This window comes from Genypterus blacodes, unplaced genomic scaffold (assembly GCF_046128005.1).
Source record: "Genypterus blacodes isolate CSIRO-AG114 ecotype Tasmania unplaced genomic scaffold, CSIRO-AGI_Gbla_v1 ptg000309l_1, whole genome shotgun sequence".
NCBI classification, from domain to species: Eukaryota; Metazoa; Chordata; class Actinopteri; order Ophidiiformes; family Ophidiidae; genus Genypterus; species Genypterus blacodes.
The window spans coordinates 210,909-228,439 of NW_027467098.1; the positions used below are offsets into that span (position 1 = coordinate 210,909).

Below are 17,531 nucleotides of genomic sequence, written 5' to 3' on the forward strand. Positions count from 1 at the left end.
CGACACAGACGAATGTAAAGGAACACTTTCTACAAAATCCAAACGTCTCTGTTATTTCTTGACGCATAAAGCAATCGTGTTTGTATATTTTGGGACGAGCGCGCACACACACACACACACACACACACACACACACACACACACACACACACACACACAGTCTTCAATGTTTTTTTTTTTTAGAGACAATCAATGATGATCAGTGATTTAGAATTATTTATAGATTGTTTTAGTTTAATGATGATTTCATTAGAAGTACAGCTTTTATGTGGCAAAGAATAAAGGAATAAAAGCCACATTCAATAAAAAATATAAAATCCAATCGGGGAATTGAGAGAAGAACGTTTCTATTAATGTGAGGACATGTGGTCTCCAACAGCAACACACACACACGCACACGCACACACACGCGCGCGCGCACACACACACACACACACACACACACACACACACACACACACACACACACAGGCTGGCCGCGCTCCAGACCGACACGCCTTGTCCGTCTCCCCTCAGCCACACAGAGAGAGAGAGAGAGAGAGAGAGAGAGAGAGAGTCCCACCCTCCCTCCCTCCCTCGCGTCTCCATCCGTGTCCCCCGCACCCCGCGCCCCGTCTGCGCTATAATCTGCGCTGAACGCGAGTTGCTGCTGCCGGCGGAAACAGATTTGAGCTCATTTGCATAATACCATTTCTCAACAAGTATCAGGAAATGGATCTGCTCATTTAGCGGCGCGCAAATTGGTGTTAAATCGGGATGATTGCGGTTCTGTCCCCGCTGCTGAAACGGATCTGTAATCCTGTCACACATTTTTGGGAATTTACAATAAAGACGTTAGAGCGAATAAGAGCACAAGACCTCCTGTTACAACATGGAGACGTGATGAAGCGAGATACGGTTACTGTGTGTGTGTGTGTGTGTGTGTGTGAATTACTCATTGGAGGATGACGTCACTTTCCCCCACGGCCAATTTTACAGTTTTACAGAGCTTCCATCACCTCACTGAATCAAAGGACCGTTCATTATGATATCTATATGATATCTATATGATATCTATATGATATAATACAGTGGTTTGCTCTTTGTTTCCCGTTTTTTCTTAATTTTTGGTAATTCACCAGGTGCTTTATTTCAATCACCAATTACAGTATAGTGATTTTTTTTTCTAAAGGGCTGCAGGAATCCACAGCAGCCTGAGAGCTGCAGAGAGCCTGTGGGGTCATTCTTCTTCAGGATGATGAGAGGGCGATGACAGCGTGATTGTGTAAGACACAGGCTACTTCCCATCCTATTCCAGCTGTGGATATGGCTGCCTGGGGGGGGGGGGGGGAGAGAGAGAGAGAGAGAGAGAGAGAGGCAGGGGGGAGGAGGAGAGGGTGTGATGCGAGTGAGTGCCGGCTACTGCTTGAGAGAGAGAGAGAGAGGCGCACACACACTTACGCACAAACATGCGCGCACAGACGTGGGGGAAGGATAACGTGTGAGCCAGCCAGCCAGCCAGTGTGTGTGTGTGAGTGTGTGTAAGCCATGTTGGATGTGAGTGAGCGGGAGGAGAGATGCTGCTGCCGCGCCGCTCCTAACACCTCCAGCTCCACGGACCGCAGCGGGTAGATGCCAACTCTCCAGGCCGACGGAGACACGGGGGAGCCTGGGGGAAGGTGTCGGGCGGTGCCGGCGGTCCTGGAACCGGTTACATATCGGCAACGAAGGAGAGAGACGGAGGGAGGATACAGACGCGCACGGGAGAGAAAGAGAGAGTGAATAGGCAGAGGTGGAAGAGGGAAAAGGAGGGGAGAGACGGAGAAAGGAAGAGACTAAATGGCTGCACCGCTACCGGGATTCACCCCGCTCCTGCTCTCGCCTCTGGTTCTCCACCTGCTCCTCCTCGGCTCTTTGTTTGGTCTCACCCCGGGGACGGTGACGACAGGAGGGGCTTCCTACTCATGGACCCCGGGCCTCTGCTACCGAGACGCCGGTAAACTGAGCCAGCAGAAGCAGCAGCAGCAGCAGCACGGGGGGACCGGGCGACCAGCGAGGGGCAGTTGGAATCTACGCCCAAGCAGGTGGACCGTAGAGCGGATACAGACTGAGGAATGCACCGGAGGAGGGCGGAGGGTCTGGGACTGCGGGGCACCGGGAGCAGATCACCGAGATGGAGCTCGGGGGGCGCGCCTGCTGAGACTCATCGGAGCCGGGCCGTTTTGGGGGAGCGGAGTCTGCTTCCCTCCTCCTCCTCCTTCTCCTCCTGCCAGCCCAGGTAGTAGGAGCAGGAGCAGGCTGAGCTCCGATGGCGTCGGCGCAGGCGAGGGAGTGGAGAGAGGGAGGAGGAGGAAGAAGAGGAAGGGCGTTGTTTCACCTCTATCTGATGCTCTCACCTCTTCGCCGGTTCCGAACGGCCCAAACCGGTCAGTACAAAGGACGAGAGCGTGGCCGGTGTCTAGGCCACACCTCACCGGAGCCTTTGTGCGCACCAGTGGCCTGCGCAGGGCACCCGGAAGTGGAGCGAGGGGAGGGGGAGAGGTGCGCGAGAGGGCTCGGGAGGTGAGGAGACCCTTGGCTGCACGCTGCCCCCCGACAGCCGGGCATCTGCGCAGGTCAAGCCCCGCTAAGCGTGACCCCTCCCCTGACCCCCTGCACGCCTGCTCCGCTTGTTGCTCACATTCTGGATATAATTTGCTTCAAGTTTCAAGTCTTCGTCCCAGTTTAACCTCTAATTCACGCTACAACTCAGACCTGGACCACATCTGTGATCCTCGTTTCATGACCGGCCACTTTCTCACTCATCCACAGGCTTTTGTTCGTGCCGGTGCTGATGGGGGCTCAGCCGGGCACGGGGGGGCTGATTGTTCTCATTTGGGCAGGCACAGTGTTATCGATCCAATCAGCGACAGAGAGGGGGGTGATGATAGCTGTTTGAGGAGCAGGCAGCAAAGGAGGGAGACGAGGCGTGGGGGGGATGATGGTGAGGAGGAGGAGGAGGAGGCGCACAGATGTAGAGCGCCGGCAGGGACGTGTTTGGGGCCCCTGTTTCGGAGTGAGGAAGAGGGTAACGGGCCTCTGCGTGCCAGAGTGAAGGACAGAGAGAGGAGGAGGCAGGAGAGGGGAGAAGGGAGGAAGGGAGGTGGGGATGGGAGGAACCAAGGCAACAAACACATTCATTTAAGAAATTACCCGGATAATGATTTGGCTTTTCTGAGTCTGACGCGTCAGTGTGAGACAGAACATGAGGCCCGGCAGAGCGCCCAGGGCCGCGCAGAGAGCGGGGAGGGTCCCGGTGCTTTGGGTAGAACAGAGATGGTTGAGATGGGGGTTGGATATTCAGCCGAGTTTACGGCCCCGGTGGGAGACGAAGCGCCGCGTAATCTCTCTATCCAATTTCCCCGCAGCAGCAGGAGCAGCAGCAGCAGCGGAGCGCCTGGTCAACATTTCCTCTCCAACAAAAGCGCATTTCCTGAACTCACATCATCGCACTCAGACCCGCTGCTCCTTCCGCCCACGCAGACACAAACAGGCGGTGACGCTGAAGCTGCACAACTAAGCACCAAACTTGCAGAAGAAGTACACACACGTGCCGGTGACTCAGGCTCTCTCACGGCCGCTCCGCTTCCCGGTAAATCTCCCGGTGTTTTGTCAGCCGCAGCCACCGGGCTTGGCCTCGTTACTCACCCCGATCACATCACAGCTCAACTAAATCTCTCAATCTTCCCGGAAATGAACCTGGTCACACACCGCGATGACGCACGACCACTGAGTTCTGCTGAGGAGGTGATTTCAGCACCGGGCGCGCGGTGGACAGCTCCACTAGAGCTCCACGCACACTCTTCACGCGTGTTTGGGAGTAAATATAACGTCAATAGTAACAACAACAACAACAACAACGGAGAGGAGGGAAATGAGGAGGTGCGGGAATATAAACATGATTCTGAAACAGACAATTTGTCACAGCACGGTCAGAAACAACAGCAGGCCCCGTGGGAGAGAGATTTGATCCACGCTGGGTGCCCAGACAGCCTCTCCACGGACTGCTCAGCCACCCCAAAGGGGGACCCTGCGCATATGCAATTAAAATCCGGCAAACAAGTGCCATTAGAGCCTGAAGGAGGCAGTCGGTCCGATTGGTGGCAGATGGGGGCCGAGGGAGAAAGGGAGAGGGACCCCGAGAGGGAGGGAGAAGGCTTGGAGGGTTCCGCCGCTGTTGCTGCCTCTGTTGGGGGAGGAGAATTACAGGTGGGGGAGGGGGAGAGAGAGGCGCGGCTGGTAGGAAGGAGAGAACCAGGGGGGAAAGGGGACGGGGAGGAGGGATGGGAGAGGAGAGAGGGAATAACAAAGGCAAAGCGGGTGGAGGAGAGAGAGGCAGAGGGAGGGAAGGGTCAGGAGAGGGCCGGGAGAAATACGAGCACGGCTCAGCCAGAGAGCAAAGCGTGGAGGAGGAGAGCGAGAGGGGCGGATGAAAGCGTAGAAGGGGGAGAGGGGGCGGAGAGGGGAGAGGTGGAGGAGGAGACTCGCAGTTCAAGGGGAGAGAGGAGCCTGGAACGTTTGATAGTCGTGGCAGACGATGAAGCCTGGCAGGGGGAGAGGGAGAGGGAGGCCTTGATGCCGTGGGCTCGCTCTCGCCGTGCTGCAAACAGGCACCCCCACTTCTCCCTGTACAACTACCAGGTACAAGTGGCCGAGAACCAACCGCCCGGAACCTCCGTCATTATCATGTCTGCCTCAGACCAGGATGGAGGAGATGCGGGCAGAGTGAGCTACTCCATGTCCCCGCTGATGAACAGTCGATCATCTGATTACTTCCACATTCACCCAGACACAGGCCTCATCTCCGCCAGTCAGATCCTAGACAGAGAACACATGGATATGCATTATTTCCGAGTCACGGCCACTGATTTTGGCTCCCCTCGCCTGTCTGGCACCACAATGGTGGCCATTACCGTCTCAGACCGGAACGATCATTCCCCTATATTTGAACAAACCGAGTACAGGGAAACAATCAGGGAGAATGTAGAGGAGGGGTATCTCATCCTCCAGCTGAGGGCCACAGACTTGGACTCCCCAGCCAATGCCAACATCCGTTACCGGTTTATTGGGGACTCGGCTGTTGTGGCACGAGCAGCCTTTGAGATTGACCCTCGCTCGGGGCTCATTACGACCCGCGGGTCAGTGGACAGGGAAATGAATGAGCACTACACGCTGCAGGTAGAGGCCAGCGACCAGGGGAAAGAACCTGGGCCGCGGTCTGCCACCGTTAAAGTCTTCATCACCGTTCTGGATGAAAATGACAACGTGCCACAGTTCAGCGAAAAGCGCTATGTGGTGGCGGTGAGAGAAGACGTGCGGCCACATTCTGAGATCCTCCGTGTGAGCGCCACAGACCGGGACAAGGACGGTAACGCCGCTGTCCACTATAACATCATCAGCGGTAACAGCCGCGGACAGTTTTCCATTGACAGTGTAACGGGGGAGATCCAGGTTGTAGCGCCGCTAGACTTTGAGTCTGAACGGGAGTACACACTCCGTGTCCGGGCACAGGACAACGGCCGGCCACCTCTGTCCAATAACACCGGCATCGTCAGTGTGCAGGTAACGGACGTCAATGACAACCCACCCATCTTTGTTTCCACTCCGTTTCAGGCATCCGTGCTTGAAAGCGCCCCAGTAGGGAGTTCCATCCTGCACATCCAGGCTATCGACACCGATTCGGGAGACAACGCCCGACTGGAGTACCGGCTAACCGGCATCAACTCTGAAACACCGTTCATCATCAATTCTGCCACAGGTTGGGTCACTGTGAGATCTGCGCTGGACAGAGAATCAGTGGAACATTATTTCTTTGGTGCGGAGGCCCGAGATTACGGCATGCCGCCTCTCTCTGCTACAGCCAGCGTCACCATCACAGTGATGGACGTCAATGACAACCGGCCCGAGTTCCTCCAGAAGGAGTACTACTCCCGCCTGAATGAGGATGCGACTGTTGGCACCAGCGTGGTGACCGTCACTGCTGTGGACCGGGACGTCAACAGCGCCGTTACCTACCAGATAACGGGAGGGAACACCAGAAACCGCTTTGCCATCAGCACAGCGGGAGGGTCGGGACTGCTCTCCTTAGCGCTCCCTTTGGACTACAAACAGGAGCGGCGTTACGTTCTAACGGTGACCGCCTCAGACCGCACCCTCCACGACACCTGCCAGGTTCACATCAACATCACAGACGCCAACACGCACCGGCCCGTGTTCCAGAGCGCCCACTATTCTGTCAGCGTGAACGAGGACCGACCACCTGGAAGCACCGTGGTTGTCATCGGCGCCACAGACGACGATGTCGGTGAAAATGCTCGTATCACGTACTTCCTGGAGGACAACATCCCACAATTCCGCATTGACCCCTCCACAGGCGCCATAACGCTCCAGGCAGAGCTGGACTATGAGGACCAGATGACATACACGTTGGCTATAACGGCTAAAGACAACGGTATTCCACAGAAAGCAGACACCACGTACGTTGAGGTTAATGTCAACGATGTGAACGATAACGCGCCACAGTTCCTCAGTCCCAGATATCAGGGGACGGTGAGTGAAGACGCCCCTCCCTTCACCAGTGTCCTCCAAATTTCTGCCACGGATCGCGACGCGCACGCCAACGGTCGCGTCCAGTACACTTTCCAAAACGGCGAGGACGGAGACGGAGACTTCACCATCGAGCCCACGTCCGGCATCGTCCGGACTGTTCGCCGCTTGGACAGAGAGAGCGTGCCGTTCTACGAGCTCACCGCCTACGCCGTAGACCGCGGCTTGCCCCCTCAACGCACCCCCGTCCACATACAGGTGACGGTTTTAGATGTCAACGACAATGCTCCCGTGTTCCCTGCCGACGACTTTGAGGTTCTGGTAAAGGAGAACAGCGCCGTGGGTTCTGTGGTGGCCCAGATCACTGCCAGTGATCCGGATGAGGGCGTCAACGCTCAGATTATGTACCAGATTGTGGAGGGAAACATCCCCGAGATCTTCCAAATGGACATCTTCTCAGGAGAGCTCACCTCACTCATTGATCTGGACTACGAAGCCCGCAATGAGTACGTTATAGTAGTCCAGGCCACTTCGGCGCCACTGGTCAGTCGGGCCACCGTCAGGATGAAATTGGTGGACCAGAACGACAACTGGCCCACGCTGCAGGAATTCCAGATCATTTTCAACAACTTTGTGTCGAACCGGTCCAACAGTTTCCCCAGCGGCGTGATCGGGAGGGTTCCCGCTCACGACCCCGACGTGTCCGACCGACTCTACTACACCATCGACAGCGGCAACGAACTGCACCTGCTGCTGCTGAATCACACCAGCGGCGAAATCCGACTGAGCCGAAAACTGGATAACAACAGGCCGCTGGTGGCGCCCATGATGATCAGTGTCACAGGTAAGAAGGCGTGGAGGGAGGAAACTGGAGGGTGTGTGTGTGTGTGTGTGTGTGTGTGTGTGTGTGTGTGTGTGGTAGGATGTAGACTGAACGCTAAATGTGGCGTGATAGACTGTAACAAATACCATGAAGATAAGGACTCCACAGGTGTGTGTTTGTGTGTGTGTGTGTGTGTGTGTGTCTGTCTGTGTCGGGGAGATAAAGCCGGATGGCGGCGAGACGAGCTCGAGGCGTTTCTTTCTATCAGGGAATGAGTTTGATGGGTTTTTTATATGAACGAGGAGGAAAGCGAGTCTGCCTGTGGAAGAAATAAAAAAAGAACTGATAATGTCAGAAACAGCTGCTGCCCCAACGCATCGGGCGGACTGATGGAGCGAACCAGGGCGGAAGAGAGACGATGACTGAGTGAGCGAGTGGGACAGAGATAGAAAATGAGTTTTGTCATGTGTGTGTGTGTGTGTCTGTGTGTCTGTGTGTGTGTGTGTGTGACATCTGCTGCCTTTGTTTGAGTCCCTTCAGGTGACGAACAGAAGGATCTATGCATCCACGTGTTTCTGGGAGAAACACTGAAGATTTGCAACACCTGGTAGATTTTACCTGAAGGTGTGCGAGGCTCAGTGGAGATTCGGTGTCAGAAAGAGAGAGAGAGGAGAGGAGAACACGTGTGTGAGGCAACGCTTTAACACGGTGGACAGGATGACAGGAAGTGTGTGTCCAGAGAGTATTTGAAGGCGTTTGTGTGTGTGTGGGATGATTGGCAGGAATCATTCGCCCTATTTGCGCGGGGGAGGAAGAGTAAATTAATAATTAGTGTCCTGATTAAATAATTTGATTAGATTTCTATCTTCTGTACTCTGGACATGTTAACACTTTGATTAGACTCTGATGAACCATTTAAGCCCAGAGGGGGAATCACTTCTTCTACTGGCAGTCAGCATCACATAGAATACATCTTCTTTTTTTCCCCAATGAGACGCGAAATGAAGAATCTGAGACATTCACGATGAAGATTTCCTGGTTAACCAACGCATACTGAACAATCTTCACCGTGAATGTTTCAGAGTCATAACGGCAAGTCACCCGGAAGACACAATGTATTGTATGCGATGCTGACTGGCAGGTTGAGCTCAGTACAACAAAGATTTGTGTGGAGAGTGTAAAAGCTGTTTTCTTCCTCCAGGGTTGAATGAGTTAATCAGAGTGTAATGGAAGTTTAACCGTGCCGCTCCTAAACCAATCAAAAGAGGAAATATGCGGAAAATAGCGTAAAAGTGTGCGTGGTGTTTCCTCCTCCGGGCGTGCGAGCTTTACTTGTTGCACAGCTTTAGTGTTAATCACGTTGTTTACGGTGAGAGTGATGGATTTATCAGAAATAAGCGGATTAATCCTTTAATTTTCTGCGGTTTATTTCATTTATGTCTCGGTGTTTCTGGTTTGTGGCTTAAAAAGTCTGCACAGGTTCTCCTCTCTCTGAGGGATCAAAGCCCAGAAACCAGCGCGGCTTCCTGCTGCATTTGTGTTCTGTCACAACGCGCGTGTGTGTGTGTGTGTGTGAGTGTGAGTGTGAGAGACCTGCTGCCCCAATTACACACTCTACCCCCCCCCTCATCTCCTTACTGTCAGCCCAGAGCAGGAATATATTCATGTTTATCAGTGAATGAAGATGAGTGAATTCTCTGTCTCTCTCTCTCTCTCTCTCTCTCTCTCGCTCTCGCTCTCGCTCACTCTCACCCCCTCTCTGTCCCTGGATGAATGGATGGGTGGAAGGACCTGCTCTGCCTCATCCTCTTTCCTTCCTCACATTTGTTCTCCTTCATCATTCTTGATTTTGTTTGTGTCTCTTCCTGTCCACACACACACACACACACACACACACACACACACACACACACACACACACACACACACACACACACACACTTTCATCACTAACCTCTCCTGCCTCTGTTGTGCCTTCCCTCTCTCTGTCTCTCCCTCTTTCTTTTCTCTTTCTTCATCCATCCCGTCCTTCCTCCCTCCTGCCCTGTAATCCTCATATCTCTACTAGGCCATTTCTCCTCCTCTCCTCTCTCCTCTCCCCTCTCTCCTCTCCTTTCTCCTCTGCTCTCCTCTCCGTCTCTCCTCTCTTTCTGTGTGGGCATACATGTGTGTTTACGTGTGTTGTCATGTGTGTGTAGTTTGTGTATTCTCAGGTGACTCCAGCTCAGAGTGTATTTGTGTCTTTTCAGTGAATAATAGCTTTGCGTGGCAGAGAGTGCTGGGAGTCTCTCTCTCTCTCTCTCTCTCTCTCTCTCTCTCTCTCTCTCTCTCTCTCTCTCTGTAAACTGCTGGCAACACCAGTTTGACTGCAGCAGAGCTTTGGGTTCAGCTGGTTTTGGAGAAAGACCCGCTCATTTCAGCCTGGCACCCTGATTAAAACAGCTCAAGGTGCCCTTGAGCAAAGTATAACCCCCCACCGCTGCAGCGCCCAGCAGACTGTGGTTGTCCTGGCAAAGTCCCAGTTGTGAATGTGTGTAAGTGTGTAAGTGTGTGACTGCAGAGCTTTGGTAAGGAGAGAAACCACATCCAGGTCACTGAAGGTCAAAGTGTCGATTTTTTTCATAACCTCAGAATTCAACTGGAGGATTAAATGTAAAGAAATGCTGCAGCAAAGACTGAACTGTCAGTTTGGTGTCAAACTGTGAGAGAGGCAGCGAGCGGCAAATCTGATTTGTGTCCTAAATCAGATTTCATTCTGGGTAAATCTGATGTTTTCCTATCAGGCATGTCAGCTTGTGTTGTGTCATTATGGATTCAATTCTGAGTCAAATATTTACCCTGAAACGACTTTCCTTTGTATGTCGACGCATCAGTTTTTTGTTAACACTGTTTTAGTCTACAAGGTTTCAAACGGTGCTTTGTCATTTGGAGCCTGGAGGTCGATGGAGCAGAGATGAGTCCCACAACAAAAACATGCAGGAGAATCTTTCTAGATTTAATTCATTTTGTCTGAAAGTTTCCTTGAATTCATTTTTCTCTCATTCTTTCCTGAGATTATTTACAATTTTTTGAATAAACAATTTTTTTCTAAATTTATGTAATTTTTCAGAAAAGATATACTTTCTTCAACAAGATTTAGTAAAGAAAATTCCGTCACGTCTAGGAAGCAAACTGACACGACGAGAACCAAACTCCTCCCGTGTGTGATTGTTTGGTCGCTGTCATCATCTGGATGCTGGGATGTGATGTCATCGTAAGGAATGAGCTCAAGCTCGCCGATGCACTTATACACGCGTTTAATAAACCTCGAAGCACAGGTCAGTGCGTCGTGAATACGCTTACATGTAGGTCACTGCACTGATGCTAACTGGAAACCGGGCAGTGCATTATGGGTAAATATGCTGATGCTGCTTGTGTAAGGCAACAAATGCATTTAAAGATGTGAATAGAGGAGAAGGTCACTGCCCAAGCGCAAATGATGTTCAATTGTATATATTAACATTCACAGCAGAGTTAGCTAGTTAAGTTGTTGGTTCCATCCCCGATGTCATCCTTGGTCACCACGATTTATTGATTTCTGTTTGCTTCCATTGATATGTCAGACTCATTATCATAGACGCCAATGAGAGAGAAACCAAACATCTGTGTGAAGAACAAACAGACAGGGAAGAAAAAAGAGAATTGAACACAAAGAGGGAATGGGATGATTCAATTTTAATGCTGTGCTGCGATGAATTCAGGGTTTGACCTGCAGGCTGTTTTTCACCAGCAAAACGCAGGGGTTTTATACAGTATAATATGCACGTAAAAAGCAGTGTGTGTGTGTGTGTGTGTGTGTGTGTGTGTGTGTGTGTGTGTGTGTGTGTGTGTGTGTGTGTGTGTGTGTGTGTGTGTGTGTGTGTGTGTGGTCAGAGGGGCTTGGGTGGGGTCGTGGGGTTGTAGCAGTGAATTACATGTTTAAGCAGATATTATAGGTCGAAGAGGTCTTTAGGTCAAATTAATTTTTTTTACAAATGTAGGATTTTAATCTCTCCCTTCATAATCACAGATGAATATGATGTCATGGAGTTAATCGGGATGTTAATCTGTCTACCACTGTGTTACAGAATCAAGACAATCGCAGAAACAACAAGGATACTAGTGTTAGGACAGCAACACTTCTTAACTTTGCCTCAAAGTTTTACTAAATTCCACTCAAACCACATAAACTACGTGGTCTAAAAGTGATTGAAATGATGATAAGGGGGCTTCCAGGTCCTCTTGAAATGAAGACCATAACCTAGACTGTTCACTGAGTGGCGCGCTAGCACTTGGCTATTACGATGGCTAGGGAAGGGGGTACTTACTGTCCTGATCCAGAAGAAGTCCCTCCCCCAAAATGGCTCATTAAAGGATGTAAGTGAATAAAGCTCCATGTTTTCTTTACAAGTTACAGGAGAGTTTTTAGAGATTGAGTGGCTTTTTTTGGGTTAGGGAATTCATAATCATTATATCTCGTAATATAGCTTCACTTTGACTGGGAGCTTCAGAAGGGAAACAAGAGTGCTGGAAGATGCAGCCTGGGGGGAGGGGGGGGGGGGGGGGGGCACACACACACACACCATCCTGAGCAACCAGAGTGACCCACATACACACACTGACCAACCACAGAGTGCCTGCCTGTTCACTCAGTCCATTAGAATCCATTAGACGCCGCCGCCGCTGTCAGGAGCTCCTGGCTAAGACCGCCCGTCACCAGTTAAATGGCTCTGGCCGAGCCGGGGGGTCGGCAGGTCTGACACGGTTTCCTCTCCTCAGAGGAGCAGGCGGCCAGATGGCAGGGGGCTGCGCTGGATCGTTAGCATCCTGGAACCAGAAGGTCACGGGTTTGGTCTCAGTGTCTGCCGGTGTTTCTGTGGCAACAGATGTGTGTCTGTCAGCCTGCCAGTGCCCTTGAGCAAGACGGTTATTGAGACGCAAACACAGCTGGGAAGTCCTGAACACATTGAGGATTTATGTTCTCTCTAGGGATTTCGGTTTTTGGGGACTCAAGGAAACAAGGAAACAAGGAAACAGGGAAACGAGTTCCTGCTGTAGATCAAATGAGTTTGATTGAATGAATTTCTTTCTTATTTTTTATTCTATTGTTTTATTTCCGTGTGTGTGTTTGTGTGTGTGTGTGTGTGTCTGTGTGTGTGTGTGTGTGTGTGTGTGTGTGTGTGTGTGTGTGTGTGTGTTCCCAGCAGCACACCCCCATCTGCACTCTCCATGAGATTACATCCACTTATACCACAGTCACTGTCATGCCGGTGTAAGATTATGAATCTGTTACTCTACAGGGGTTTTAGTTCAACAGAAGCCATAAAGATGAGGGGTTGGGGGGTTGAGGGGTTGAGGGGGGGTTTGAGGGGGGGTGGGGGGGTCGGTGTCAGTCCAGCACTCCAGCAGCCTGAGATATATAAGTGCTCTGTACAATAGAGGGCCGGTGTTGAAGGGAAAGTGGGACGCTCAGCTTAAGTAAATGGCTCCGGTTATTTTATGGAAATGGATCTGAAGAATGAGACGCATTACTCCACAGAGAGACACACACACACGCGCGTCACACTGACAGCTAAATGGGCTTAACAAGGTGTGTGTGTGTTTGTGTGTGTGTGTCTGTATGCTGTACGGGCTGAGGGTCCCCACAGCGCCGCTTCATTTTCCTACAGAGGCAAATGTTCACATCTGGGCCCGACCCCACGCGACCCCGCCTGTGTGTCGCCTCAGGGCTCCTTCAGATCTGAGTTATGGGGCCGGGAGAGGCTCAGAGATGTGCTGCTGGTTTAGGAAGCCTCTGGGTGACAGACACACACACACACACACACTTAGAGCGAGGACAAACGCCAGCCTCAGTTACACTCAGACGCGACACGAGAGCTCCCACCGCTAAATGCTGGGACAGACTAAACGCCAAACGAGGCTTTTCAGCTTTTCTCACTGAACTCTGACCTCACAGCTCTCTGCTCTGTCTGTAAGAGATAATAAGCAGTTAATCAGATGCAGCTTCATCCAATTAACAACTACACACGCCGCGACTCATTGACTTTTGTTTGGTGAAGTGTGATGTTGTGGTGAGTTCATTCCAAACATCGTTCATCATCAGAAGAAGACAGAGAGAGAGATTGATTCTAGATTATTCTAAAAAAAACAATATCAGAAAGAAAGCAGTTAAATCTAAATCTTGGTTGTAACGCAGGTAACTGTGTGTCTTTGTTTGTCTCCTGGGCTCAGTCTGAGGGCTGTGTGAGTGACAGCGAGGCTTTGTGTGTCCTCAGATTAGCCTGAGCAGTGGGGAACGCTGCTCCTTTTTGTGATGCTAATCTGAACACTCCTTCCTCCAATTACAGCAGATTTGCTATTTGGTTGATTTAATGGCCTGCAGCCCCTTCAGTCAAACGCAGACTGGGTCCCTTCCTTGCTGCACACACACACACACACATACACACTCACCTCTCACCTCTCACTCTCTTCTTCTGCAGTGAAGGGAAAATGGAGCGTTTAAAGTGTCAGGAACAGAAAGTTCCAGAGCCTCATCCCGAGCCGCTCCCTCTGCATTAGCTGGATGGCTCTCATTAGTGTTTTGTGAAAGGAAATGTCACAAGCTGGAGTAAAGTGGATACGTCTCCTCTTCCTCTGTGGTTCTGCCTCTGTTAGGCGTCGACGTGGCGCTGGATGCGTTTTGCTCTTTGTCTGATTCTCTAATTGGAAGGCTGACATTCATACGTTACGTTCCCTCGCCCTTCATCCGTCTAAAGGCAGAGGGAAGAAGTGAACATGAGGAGAAAGAAGCTGCTGCTGTGACTTAAAGCTTAAAGAGGACAGACGCTCATCAGGTTTCACTTGAAGTCTGACAGGGTGGTGTGGGTTTGCACCGGGTTGTGTGCGGGTGAAGTTTGGCGGTTGTGTGTGTGTATTTGCTGGGTCACTTTGATGGATTTTCAAGGAATTTGGGGAAGAGGAGGGTCCTAATGCAGAGGAACAACAACACAACACAGCTACAGGGTTTCTCCACTGTTTAGGGCCAGAGACAACCATTCAGACTGTGTTAACACCAGGCCACCACAACAGTGTGTGTGCGTGCGTGCGTGCGCGTGTGTGTGTGTGCGTGTGTGCGTGCGTGCGTGTGTTTGTGTTATTAGCTCAAATGTCAGGTCTGTCATCTCCCCGTAGATGTTTAAGAGACGAATGAGAAACGCTTGATAAATCCCATTTTAATGATTCATTTGTGCCGGTGTGTGTGTGTGTGTGTGTGTGTGTGTGTGTGACTCAGCCACCGGGGGACGTTAGAGGGAGACGTCATCAGCAGAGTGGAACCTTCCCTGTCCTCAGCTTAGCCGTGGCAAAGTTTAGCATCTTAACATCAGCAAATCAGTCCCACATTAACTTTAATACGTTAAGATAATGAGCGTAAACAAACAAAGGGAAGCATTGTGGAGCAGATTAGAAGCCTCATCAGCGCCAGAAATCTGATTACTAACCGCTGAGAGGGGGCAGCTACATGCTACATGCTACATGCTACCACCATGACCTCATGCTTAACCCACTGTGTGGTCTCCACCTGTAACCTGACCTCAGCGAGCCTCAGTCAGTCTGCAGGCTCATTAAGACTTCAATCACACTGTGATTAAGGCGAGGAAGGATTTTATTTTGAAAAGCCATATTAGCGCCTTGATATGATAGAATTTTGCACAAATGGAGTGACGGAGCCGGATTATGAGGTTGTAAATTGATTTCCTCCGCCGTGTGAGCGTCTTACTCAGAGGTTCGCCTCACGCTGCGATTACGCAACAGGTCGCCATCTATTTCTGCCTCTGCCTGACAAACATGTAAACGTGCTCCATTCTCCATTTTTCTCCATGAAATATGAGTAAAAGGGCTCCAGGCTCCAGGCTGGATGTTCTCCGTACAGCTTAACGTGTCCGCAGCTCACACAGGCGAGGATGAGGACGGGGATGGGGGAGGAAGAGCAAACAGCTGCTGAGTGATAGCGTGGAGGTCAGCGTGTGGATTTGTGGGTTTGTTTATCAGCACAATAGAAGCCGGAGTGTGTCTGAATGTGATACAGGCTCAAAGTGAAAGTCTTTACATGAGAGAGGCTCTGTGGTGTGTGTGTGTGTGTGTGTGTGTGTGTGCAGCTGTATCTGGTCTAATGTAAAGGATTAATGCTTCTGTTGTAAAGAGGTGGTTTAAGCCATCAGAGTTGTTATGTTGCTGAGTGTGTGTGTGTGTGTGTGTGTGTGCGTGCGTGTGTGTGTGTGTGTGTGTGTGTGTGTGTGTGTGTGTGCATGGTCTACTTTGCACTGAGAATAATGAGTGGTCAGGCCTCCAGGGTAGAGAGGCTTTAAAAACAAACAGAGCGCAGAAATCAACTCTCGTACTATGTGTGTGTGTGTGTGTCTGTGTGTGTGTGTGTGTTCATGTGTATACATTTACATTAGTGTGTGTGTGTGTGTGTGTGTGTGTTCATCTGTATACATTTTCGTGTGCGTGTGTGTGTGTGTTTGTGCGTGTGTGTGTGTGTGTGTGTGTGTGTGTGTGTGTGTGTGTGTTTAAACTGGAGCTTGGTGTCTCCAGAAATGCATCCAGTAGTCAAACCTCTTGGAACTGAACGGCCATGGAAGCTTGTTTCTGATTGGCTCCTCAGTTCTGTGACATGTTGACAGACTCGTGTGTGTTTAGCGTGTTTGGCCACCAAGCACATGGCTAGTGAACAAGAATCTGGCCCAAACCTGCGTCCTGTCAGTTGGACCCATCAGTGTGTCATCATGTGGTTCAGAGTGCTGAGGAGTGATAGCTGCACTTTGACGGACAGCTTGGAAACACGGAGAGCAGCTGAGATCGTCCCTCAGCCTGTGAGTGTGTGTGAGTGTGTGTGAGATGTGTGTGTTTGTTTGGTTAAAGGTTCATCAGCTGCTCGTCACATCCCCAGAGTTTATTGGCCTTGACAGCTCTGGTGAGTTTTGTGAGCCGTAGTCCCGTTACCTTTCCTCTGCTCAGCTTCATCGTGCTTCAGCCTGGATGTGCAGGAAGCCGGAGCTGTGTGTGTGTGTGTGAGTGGTGTGTGTGAGAGAGAGTGTGCGAGTCTGTGTTCTGACATTCAGGGCGCTTTGAGTGTGTGAGTGTGTTAATACTCGGGCGACCTGCTGCAGAGAGATAGCACCAAACTCCCTCCAAGCTTTGAACACGCAGAGGAGCGGCGCCACCAAAGCGTCTCAGAGCCGGGGCTCCGATCTGAGGCCCCCCCCCTCGCCCTCCCTCCCTCCCTCCCTCCCTCCCCCCTCTTCTGTCACGCCACACTGATGCAGATGCAGCTGTGGGACCACGCCGATGATCAGCGCGTTTATTCTGAGAGGCTTTAAAGCACGCCAGCCCCCCGAGCCCCCCTCCCTCTTTGATGTGCGGACACGCCAAGGGGAACGTCTTGGCTCCAAGCCCTCACATCTCTGAGTGCTTATTTACGAAAATGCTTTGTTTCCACACGACGCCAAAATAAACTTCCATTTGTGGGGTTTTTGAGTTAGAAGGTTATGAATGTTTTACTGAGAGAGGGAGAGAGGCAGAGAGAGTGAAAAGAGAGGGGGGGAGGGAGAGAGACAGAGAGGCAGAGAGGGAGGGAGGGAGAGAGAGTGAAAAGAGAGGGGGGGAGGGAGAGAGACAGAGAGGCAGAGAGGGAGAGAGGCAGAGAGAGTGAAAAGAGAGGGGGGGAGGTAGAGAGACAGAGAGGCAGAGAGGGAGGGAGGGAGAGAGAGTGAAAAGAGAGGGGGAGAAGAGAGAGAGAGAGAGAGAGGGAGAGAGAGTGAAAAGAGAGGGGGGAGAGAGAGAGAGTAAAAAGAGAGAGAGAGTGTGAGTGAAAAGAGAGGGGGAGAGAGAGTGAAAATAGAGGGAGGAGAGAGTGACAGTGAAAAGAGAGTGAGGGAGAGGGAGTGAAAATAGAAGGAGGGAGAGAGAGTGAGAGTGAAAAGGGAGTGAGGGAGAGAGAGTGAGAGTAAAATGAGAGTGAGGGAGAGAGAGAGTGAAAGGAGAGTGAGGAGAGAGGGTGAGAGAGTGAAAAGAGAGGAAGGGAGAGAAAGAGAGAGGGAGGGAGAGGAGAGAGAGAGACTGAAAAAAGAGGGAGAGAGAGGGAGAG

At 51.2% G+C, this 17,531-nt stretch overlaps 1 protein-coding gene across 1 annotated transcript; it reads left to right on the forward strand.

Annotated features, from left to right (window-relative positions):
* Nucleotides 1-1,818: 1,818 nt before the first annotated feature.
* LOC142988286 (cadherin EGF LAG seven-pass G-type receptor 3-like) lies at nucleotides 1,819-7,408 on the forward strand (the record flags this gene model as incomplete). The annotated part of the gene is made up of 1 exon (XM_076137410.1): nucleotides 1,819-7,408. A coding segment is annotated over exon 1 (5,590 nt), but the record flags the coding sequence as incomplete, so codon positions are not given.
* Nucleotides 7,409-17,531: the final 10,123 nt, after the last annotated feature.